We start from the raw sequence: 10972 nt of genomic DNA, 5'->3' as shown, positions 1-10972 counted from the left end.
TTATATAAAGGAGCGAGATGTTAGACAAGTAAGTCTCGCATCTACATTTTACCATTTCTATTTTACAATATAAACCATGCAAATACGAGAACCAAAAAGAATAGTGGAGCCCTTTTAGGGCATGCATGGGTTGAAGAATGCTGATTTTTGCATTCATAATGTCATTATTATTTCTGTATAAAATTGATGAATTTCAATGATAGATGATGAATGAGTGTGCAAGAATTCTTGATGCGGAGTTGGATGCATCTTCTGACTTGGATATTCAGACGTAGGTCTATTTTTTCTTTTGTAAATAACCATGTCATATTTTCTATTTTGTCTGTGAATGAATGATATTCCCTTTGTCCGCCAATAAATATCCTATTTCACTTTTACTATATTTAGTAAGTGGGACCCTACATTCCACTCATATTTTATTATAAAATCAATATATAAAGTACGCCCCACATTCCACTAACTTTTTCTGCACACTTTACTTCATAAAGTCAAACAATTTCTTTCAACTTGTGTCGGTAAATATGAAACATTTAATCATGGATGGAGGGACTATCCCAATTACCTTTTACTATTTTTGGTAAATATATTTCACATTCCGCTAACTACTTTTATTTACATTCCTTTATAGTATTAATTAAATAATTCGAGCAGTATAAAGTAAAAATATTAATGGTAAATAGGGCCAGAGTACTTAGCCGTCAACTCTAACTAAAACCATCTCTGTTTTCTTTATATAGAGTTAATCTTCAGATGGAGAAGTTGCAATTATCCTTAGGCTCAAAGAATGAGGAAATCTGTACACATCCTGGTTTTGTTGATGAATTGTGTATCAAATGTCGTATACATGTACAAGATGATTCTGCCATTCCACTTAAATACATTCATAAGGTGCTTCTCTCCTACATTCTTACTTATACTTCCTCCATCCAATAAAAATAATGACATTTTTCATTTTGAGATTTTCCAAAAAAATATTCCCTCCTATTTTTGGTAACTTCTTCTCTTCTAGTAAGGTGAACCCTATTCTCCACTAACAATACTATAATTACTTTTTCTTATATCTCTTTTACTTTATCAATTATGCATTAATTCTCGTGTCATCCTAATTGTCCATATTTTTATAGGACATATGGAGTATATTATTTCGCTTTAGTAATATCTTAACACTAAATTCTATATATTTTCCATGAAGAATCTGAGGATAGCTAAAGTTGAAATTGCTCGATTACGCGACAAAAGTTTTGAGGATTTGGTTGGTTTAAGGCAAAAGCTTTATTTGGTCCTTGATTTAGATCACACGCTACTTCATTCAGTTATGTTAACCAATATAAAAGAGGAAGAAGCAAAATTTATTGACCAACAAGATTTGCTACCGGGTATGTTAAGTATGTCAGGGCACACATTAGTTTGATGTTATCCACTTAACTTAATTTTTATGATAATTAGATACCTGGAAGAGTAGCTTGTTCAGACGGGACAAGATTAAAATGGTGACTAAATTGAGGCCAAATGTGCACACTTTCTTGGAAGAAGCTAGTAAACTATTTGAGATGTACATCTATACCATGGGTTCACGTGACTATGCTTTGGAAATGGCAGAACTAATTGATCCCAAAAATAAATACTTTGATTCAAGAATAATTTCACGAGATGATTCCACGCAGGAGAAACAAAAGAGTTTGGATATTGTTTTGGGGCGAGAAAATGCAGTTCTCATTGTTGATGACACTAAACGGGTGACTACGTAGTTTCATTTTACTCATGTTAGTTCAGTTCATAATAATTATTAATTAACAGATTTCCCTATACTATTATTGTGATAGGTATGGAAAGATAACATGGGGAATTTGATATTAATACAACCATATCAATTTTTCACCTCAAATCGTGGTGATAGCCTGTTCGAACGAAAAACGGATGAAAAAGAGAGGGTTTTGGACAATATTTTGAAGGTGCTCCAACAAGTTCACAATTGGTTCTTTGACAAGGTATTGTGTATACTCTCTTATATGGCTGAAATGTTTTGAAACGACATGAACACACAAGATATTAATGGGTCGGAATCAAACATTATTCAGTTTGTGCCTTTATCGTGTAGACCCGTTACGTACCCCATGATTTTCGGTTGGGTTTGCGTTGGGCCGGATTGAGTTCGAGTTATAAAATAATATTCCATAATAGTTTTATTATACTTTAGTTTATTACTCCCTTTGTCCCTCAAATTTTTTCACACTTTGATCGGCACTGGTTTTAAGAAGTGAGTTGAAAAAGTTAGTGGAGAGTGGGTTCAACTTTTATATATTAGTTTAATAATAAAATGTGAGTTGAAATGAGTTAGTGGAATGTGGGGTCCACTACCAAAAATAGTAAAAAGTGAAATGTGATAAATTTTGTGGGACGGATGGAAATGGAAAAATGTGACAAAATTTAAGGGACGGAGATTATAATTTATTTTAATCCTCAGAGTTCGTTTAAATAATAACCAAATTTTGTAAATCAGAGTTAAGCATGTAATATTAGGTTTTAATCGCGTAAATTGGATTCTTGTCATTTAGTTGATATTGTATTGTTAATGAGCACACATCGTGTCTCAGGTTTGTGTTCATGTTGAGAGTGTTATTAACATGTCAAGTTCGAGTCAAACATTATTATGTTGGGTCTTTATCATGTTGATGTGATAATGACCCAACCCTCATCCTACTATCTTCCTAATATTAACTTAAGTTGAAGTTTTTGTTCAACTCCATTTCTTTTCTTTTTGTTCTCTTTTAGGAACGTAAGGATAATATAGAAGAGCGAGATGTGAGACAAGTAAGTATTCGACTCAACATTACTACTATTTTACTCCCACCATTCCGCGTCAATAGAGACGTTTCATTTTCTGCACTCATTGTGGAGAAAGAATAACGGAGAAATGAAACGCCTCTATTAACGTGGAATTGATGGAGTACAATATAATACATGCAAACACCAGAACTAAAAAGGAGAATTGGGTCCTTTTTTGGGCATACATGAGTTGAAGTATGCTTATTCTTGCTTACATACATTCATAAGGTACTAGTGCAAGATGATTCAGGAATTCCACTTAAATACATTCATAAGGTGCTTCTCTCAAACATACTTATTTATATACTATTTTCACTGTCCTTTAAAAATAACAACATTTGCAATGACATGAATATTAATACACGATTATTAAATTAAGAGAGGAATAGAAATAAAAATAATTGAAGTATTGTTAGTGAAACAAAAATTGATTGAAGGATGGAAAAAATGAAAATAGTTGTTATTTTTAAAGGACATGAGAAGTATTTCACATTAATAATATCTTAACAATTAATCTCCATGAAGAATCCGAGGATAGCTAAAGATGAAATGGCTCGGTTACGCGACAAAGGTTTCGAGGATTTGGTTTGTTCAAGGAAAAAGCTTTATTTGGTCCTTGGTTTAAAACACATGCTACTGCATTCAGTTAAGTTAACCAAGTTAAAAGAGGAAGAAACACACTTTATCGACCAAAGAGATTCTCTTCCAGGTATGTGTAATATGGTCGGACCGCATCAGTTTTTATATTATTAGCTTTAACTTGTATTTTTTTATGATAATTAGATACTTGGAAGAGCAGCTTGTTTAGAGGGGACAAGATGGTGACTAAATTGAGGCCATTTGTGCACACGTTTTTGGAAGAAGCGAGTAAACTATATGAGATATACATATCTACCTTGGGTTCACATAGCTATGCAATGAAAATGGCAAAACTAATTGACCCCGGAAATATATACTTCCAATCAAGAATAATTTCACGAAATGATTACACGCTGAAGAATCAAAAGAGTTTGGATATTGTTTTAGGGCGAGAAAGTGCAGTCCTCATTGTTGATATCTCTAGACCGGTGACTATGTAGTTTCATTTTACTCAGATTGGTTCAGTTCATATTGATTATTAATTAACAGTTTTCCCTAAACTATTTTCGCATATAGGTGTGGAAAAATAATACGGAGAATTTGATATGGACAAATGCATATTATTTTTTCAACTCAGATTGTGGTGAAAGCCTCTTTCAACGGAAAACCGATGAAAGGAAGAGAGTTTTGGCCAATGTTTTAAAGGTGCTCCAATACGTACATACTTCGTTCTTTGACAAGGTATGTCTACTCTCTTATATGGCTAATATTTGTTTAAATGAAATGAACACACGAATTTAATGTATTTGGATCAGACCATATTGAGTTGGAGTCCTTGTTGTGTCGACTTCTTACGTACCCGGTAAATATCAGCTAGGTCATGGTGTGATTGAATTTAGTTCTAGTATGAAAATAATATAATGATTTCAATTTTTTATTTTTTTACAATAGTTTAGTTTTATTCTTCGGGGTCATCATTATTGGATTCCTGTCATTTAGGCCATATTGTATTGTTACGGGCACAAATAGTGTGTTGATCGTGTTCAGTCGATAATGACTCAACCTGCTTTATTTATCACCCTTTTATCTTTCTAATATTAACTAAAGTTAAAGGGTTTTTACATCTGTTTGTTATTTCTCTTTTAGGAACGCAAGGATGATATAAAGGAGCGAGATGTGAGACAAGTAAGTCTAGACTCTACAATTTATTGTTTTACAATATAATACTTGCAAACACAAGAACCATAGAGATGCATATGATCCTTTTAGGGCATGCATGAGTAGAACTATGCTGCTTATTCTTGTATGGACACATTAAACATAGTACTAATTTAATCCCTTCGGGTAAATAATTTGATGGCTATGATTAAAAGTATCGCCTTACATCATTTTGGTATAAATATATTAGGAGGTCCATTTAATGTTACATCATTTAGATATATTAGTACATTAATTTAATTGTACATTAGTGTCTTATTAATGAAACATTACTCTGTTTTTAATGTATATGCCCCCTTCTAAGTATATAGATTATAATTTATTGAATAAGTGACGTAAGTTAAATACATTCCCCAAGGGTTTAGCAATCCACGAGGCTAGGGTGTAGTATCGACTCAGTAACACAATGTTCACTAGGGTTAATTTAAAAACATATTACACGAAATGATATCGTAAGAAGACTTTGTCAAAAACGATATTTGATGTACACTGAGTACAAGCAAACAAATACACGAAAGCATACATATACATGTTACATCATTTAGATAGATTAGTACATTAATTTATGTTGTACATTATTTTTCTATGAAGTGCTACATTATACCCTAACCCTTTAGATAAGTTAACGCTAGGGGGTTGGGTCTAACTTCCTCCCTCCGGTTAGTGAATGCTATCTTAAACCTTTGGGAAATAATGATAACTTCCAGCCCAAAGGGAACTAATATGATGCTACATTACTCGATAAGTAACGTATACATTATCATAAGTATATCGTACATTACTTCTAGTCTTTGAATTTGTAGACACTATAACAAAGTCCTATGGATAAGTTAACCCTAGGACAGATGTCATTGTATGAAAATGATATTTGAATGTATGAATCTCACACATTAATGTATGTAAGTGACTGAATAATGTAATAGAATATGATGTACATATTTAGCTACATCATGTAGTACTAAATCATATTTTGAAGTTATGTACAATTGTGCTCTACCATTCTTACCCTTTTTGATTATTTTATTAATTTATATAATTCAAAGTGGCGTCCATATCAACCATGAGGTTGCATCTAATCAATGGATGGAATTAGTTTTCTATTTTAACAGTTTTAAGCACGTTAATATGAATACATCCCTATTCTTGCATTCACAAAGTTTTAGCTACTTCACTTTGCAATGATACACCATCTTTCTTTTGGCAGGTGGTAAGAACACTTGGGATGAAAATTTTCAAGCATTGCGACATACTAACGAAGGCGGGACTTGTGAGAGTCAAGGTGCCGCAGTATTTCACATTAAAATGTCACAAAAAATGTACCTCGTTGAGAAGAGCTAAGATGCAGCGCAAGTGCAAAGCAACTGAAGTAGTTTGATACGGTATCTATCAACTTTATATAAAAATCTATATTATATTGTTTAGACGTATTACTAATATTTATTACCATAGGTTTGATTTGGATTTTAATTGTTTAATATTATCTTCATTATTTATTTATATAGATTGCAATAATTTGATGTGTGAAATATATCTTTCTATGTCTCTATAGATTATTATGTGTGCAATATTTTATAAGAATTAAGAATAAAGAGATAAAGTAGTATTCTCATTATCTCATTATCAATTTCTCATAAATTGATCCCTCCATAAGAGCGCCCTTTTCTTTCTTGAAGTAAGAATATTTCATTTCTTTATTTTGCAGATCCGATATTTGTTGTTAGGAAGAGCTCAGAAGAAACTAAAAGTAATTGAAGTTGTCTAAAACATTTTTTTTCACTTTAATACGAAATTGGTAAAGTCTGAGAGAGAAAGAAAAGTAATTTGTATTCCTTTTTGTGTCATTCTTACTTTAATCGCTCTCTCTTTTTCATCAGTCCTACTTTATTCTCTTTTTATTTTACCACTAAACAACACTTACTAAAATCTTATGCCTAAAATTAGCGCCTCACTTGAGTCGAGCACTGAGGGAGCAAATTACAATATTTAAATTATAATTTGATGACGGGACGTAATTTTGGTATCGATACGGTCATCAAATTGTGGTCGATTGAAAGCTTCATTAGGATCGACCATGGGCTCGGTTATGATAGGAACAGGTCCATCATGACGAGCTAGTTTTAGGCCGACTTGTGGGCTTGGGTTTGGCTGAACTTGTATCAACTGGTACCCTAATATCCTCCATTTTAGTAACAAGAGACAGACAAGACATGGACAAATGCGTCATGGCCCAAGATTGCTCTGCCTATATTTTTACGAAAATCAATTAAGAAAATGAAGCTCACATTATATAAAATAGTAAAGGTCAGTTTTGGTCCTAAACATACGACCAAAATACGAATTTGGCCCAAAACATTCACTTTTTGAAAGACGGGTCCATAACAACTGAATATGTCTCCGAAGTAGTCCATTTTTTTACGGTTCCATCAGAAAACTAACGGTCAACACTAATTGCACAGTGGCATGACCGTTTCTTTTTTTGACAGAAACAATCTCAAAAGGTTCACTCTGACAAGGATTTCATATGTTATGGATTTGTGTTTCAAAAGTTAATGTTTTGGACCGAATTCTTATTTTGGTCATATGTTTAGGACCAAAACTGGCCTTTACTTTATAAAAAATAGTACTATTTTGGTCCTTAACATATGGTCGATTTATGATTTTGGTCCAGAACATTCACTTTTCAAAAAGTAAGTCCAAAACAAATGAAATATGATATCGTTTGCATCCATTTTTTACGGAACCGTTAATTCTTGACGGTCAAGAGTCATTTAGCGAAAATTTGACCAACTTAGACTTAATCTGAAATTATTAGTTGGTTAATAGTATGTTAATTATTTTCCTAAATAATTGAATATTAGAATTTGAAATAAAAAAATCATTCTCCTCTTTCTTCCAAAATTAAAACCCTCCATTCTTCCAAAATTTTCTAATCTGAAAAATACGAAACATCACTCTCTTTTCTATGTTCTCTCGTGCCCCTCTCCTAAGAACCCTAGCTCCGATTCCGACCAAGAAGCCCGATTCCGAACGATTATTGTTAGTTGTCATGAGTTGGATTACGCCCACCTCGCTGTTCCGTCACGCCGACTGTCTCGCTGAAGTGAAACTTGCATACTCGAGAAAGAGGAAGACGACAGAAGGACGTCCGCCTGATGAACAAGGAGCGTCGGCTTCGTCGGATGTTGTGGGTTCAAACCCTAGTTCTTCTCCTCCGGTTCCATAAGTCCGTAGTTCTCCGATTCCAGAAGTTGAAAACGACGAGGAAGCAAGTCAAATATTGAACCCTAGTCCTTCAGTGAATGACAATATTTTTTTTGGATGTAACTGTGGTTGTTTTTGAGCGTGTATCAGGTGTAAATGGCTTATGATAATAGGACTCTATTGTTTTTGATGCAGTACCTTATGCCTATGGCTTTTTTGATCGTGTAAATGTTCAGGACCAATTCGAAGTAAAAAATGAATATGAAGGACCACTTTGTATTGTATTTTGTTGTCCATTTATTGGTTCAATTTGATGTTAGTTTATTGACATAGTGGACGAAGAAACAATCACATACGAAGAAGCAATCCCATAACGTATGAAACCAACATCACTTACAAAATTTTGTACCTGTAAGTCTGCAATTGGGGTGCGTAAATGTTAAAGACCAAATGGAAGTAAAATATTTATATGAAGGACTACTTTGTCTTATATTTTAGGATTGTCCAATTAGGGCTTTCTGGCGATTTTTCTAAGAAGATTATGAACGATTCACTTCAAAATTAAAATACGAACAACAGTGTTACAACAACAACAAATTCAAATTACTCATCTACTTCAAAATTCAAATATGATTCACTTTGCAAACACTACATCAAATTACTTGAATATACACAAAAGTGTTGCAACAACAACAAAACAAAGAACAAAGCTCAAAACATTCACTAATTTTTGGATTTTTTTTTTAATTTTGGTAAAATTTAAAGCCAACTCCTCAAAATCGGCACCACTGACTGAGGTTGACAAAGAAGAGGCCCGAGCTTCAACATCACGATTTGGCTCACACCACTTGAAGAAACTGCATTCCTTCCTCTCACATACGAAGTAAAGCTTCCCTGTCGACGGTTTGCCTTGTCCAGTGACAATACAGAGCGCCGCCGTCTTCTTACAATAGCATAAAGCGTAGCTAAATCGGAGGTCTCCGAAGTCACGAATGCGGTCGCGGTCGCTGTCGACTTCGACAGAGTTCCGGCTACACGTCGAACGGCCCATGTTCGAAGTTGTTTGGTTGTTGCAGAGATGGAGAAAAATAATTAGAGTTCTTGGGGAAGAAAAAGAATAATGAGTGGGAGAAAAGGGGGGGGGGGGGGAATTTGAATGAATTAAGTGTTGGATTTCGTGTTTAATATTAGAGTATTTTCACTATTTTCATTTAGGATTTAAAAATGTAAAATCCGAAATTTTTTTAAAAAAAATCAATTTGCTACAGTAATTTAAATAAGCCAATCGGGTCAAATTTTCGCTAATTGACGATTTTGACCGTCGAGAATTAACGGAACCGTAAAAAAAGGACCTATTCGAGAGATTTTTCATTTGTTTTGGACTTACTTTTTGAAAAGTGAATGTTCTTAACCAAAATCATAAATCAGCCATATGTTAAGGACCAAAAGAGGATTATACTCAATATTTTTTAGCCAAAATTAACCTGCATCAATAGATGTCGAGAGAAATCTATAAGATATGTAACACATGGATATGCAGTTTGAACTCCAAATTCAAGAACTTCTCTTTTCTATATCAATTTACAATTACACTTTACATCAATTAACACCACAAAACATATCAGTTACTCACTCAGGAACAAGACTGATTTGTTTTGAAAAAATAAATCATACAAACAGATCTATTTGACCAATTATGGTATTATTTTATCACATGTTAAACAATCAAATTGAATGCTAGAACACATATATTTCATGATAAGGAATTAAACCCAAATACATGGAAATACAATAGTTTAGAATTACCGAACAAATTCTCCAAATAATCGTTGATTGCTTGCACCTTCTCCACGTGAAGATCTCCGTGCTCAACCACAAATCTTCTAACCTATATCTCGAACTCAGAGATTGACCGTTGGGTGGATAGAGCTTGTCAAAATCGAAAAAGGGCTTGACTAGACAAAAGACATAATTCCCACTAGAAGGGAATGAATTTTTTCATCTCCTCTGGAGAGAGTGATACGCTCGGATTTTGTAATGTTTTAAGGCCTTTATTTGGTCCGTTTTTAATGTCAAAATCACAATTCATTTTCATATTTTGCATATTTTATATATTTTGGTATTTTGATGTGTTTTATGAGAAATGTGCATATTTAAACCTAAAAAGATAGCAAAAAGTCGAAGTTGGAAATCTGGAGCATTCGTGTCACGACCGCACTTTGCTAAGGATAGCAAGTGCGGTTTATCGCGACTAGGGGAGGATTAAAGAATCATCTTGGAATAACTGGAAAAATATATCAGAGTGCATGATACAAAAGAACATAAGGTCAACTTTTACATTGTAGCGGAAGAGTCAAGAGAGAATGACACCGTGTATGGAGACACGATTCATCCGAGCATTATACTATTGAAACACATTTCTCAACACCGCCCTTCGTCATCACCGCTTAACCTGCACATTTTTAAAACATGTTGATGCACTTTTTATTTGCGCTAAATAAACCTGCAAGTATACAGAGTATATATAGTATAGCTAAAGGTTAGTACCGGATATCGAACACGGGGAAGATGAACACAAAGTGTCTATCCTCTACTAAGACTCAAATACTATCTGGAAAAACAAGTGGATTTTGAAAACTTTTGGAAAACTAAAAACAATAGAAAGCATAGACCAACTAAAAGCGAATAAAACACGGAGAAAGCCGATAGAGATAAGGGAATCCCAGGGATGTGTGTTCACAATTATGGTTATACAAAATTCCAACTACAATACCCTAGCACGGATATTACTTTGATAGAACGAGTCACCTAGCTTATGCTCATGCGATACAAACGTTGATTACAATATTAGGGTTGTCAATCCTAACACGTAACTCCTAAAAGCTCCTAAGACCCTTGAAAAGTCCTCACTCTCAATTAACAGTGACGTTTTAAGGGAAGCTAACTGTAGCGTCTACTAAGTGGATCTAACTCGCTAGAACTCTGTCACAGTTATGAAGCAAGTTATATTAAATCATACACAATTGTGTCACTCAATCATGCAGCATCATTATTACTTAGGGAAGAAACAAAGTAAAAATAAAACGAATATTAAATAGAAAAAGGAATTTGTATAACCAAAGTCGTTACTAACACATCCCTAGAATCC

General features: G+C 33.7%; 1 protein-coding gene across 1 annotated transcript; it reads left to right on the top strand.

The window, feature by feature from the left end:
- The first annotated feature begins 1186 nt into the window (after positions 1 to 1186).
- Positions 1187 to 5998, top strand: LOC125189831 (RNA polymerase II C-terminal domain phosphatase-like 5). The gene is made up of 9 exons (XM_048087060.1): positions 1187 to 1376; positions 1447 to 1736; positions 1824 to 1988; positions 2773 to 2811; positions 3352 to 3535; positions 3610 to 3693; positions 4043 to 4146; positions 4552 to 4590; positions 5828 to 5998. The coding sequence occupies exons 1-9, from the start codon at positions 1187 to 1189 to the stop codon at positions 5996 to 5998; spliced, it is 1266 nt and encodes a 421-aa protein (XP_047943017.1).
- Positions 5999 to 10972: the final 4974 nt, after the last annotated feature.

The sequence above is a fragment of the Salvia hispanica genome, chromosome 5, assembly GCF_023119035.1.
Source record: "Salvia hispanica cultivar TCC Black 2014 chromosome 5, UniMelb_Shisp_WGS_1.0, whole genome shotgun sequence".
Classification (NCBI taxonomy): Eukaryota; Viridiplantae; Streptophyta; class Magnoliopsida; order Lamiales; family Lamiaceae; genus Salvia; species Salvia hispanica.
This window is presented reverse-complemented; position numbering and strand designations above follow the sequence as displayed.

Coding starts and splice junctions, on each gene's coding strand:
- LOC125189831 (XM_048087060.1), top strand. CDS start 1,187: ATGAAGAATCTGAGGATAGCTAAAGTTGAAATTGCTCGATTACGCGAC. Junction 1,377..1,446: donor CCAACAAGATTTGCTACCGG/GTATGTTAAGTA, acceptor TATGATAATTAG/ATACCTGGAAGAGTAGCTTG. Junction 1,989..2,772: donor ACAATTGGTTCTTTGACAAG/GTATTGTGTATA, acceptor GTTCTCTTTTAG/GAACGTAAGGATAATATAGA.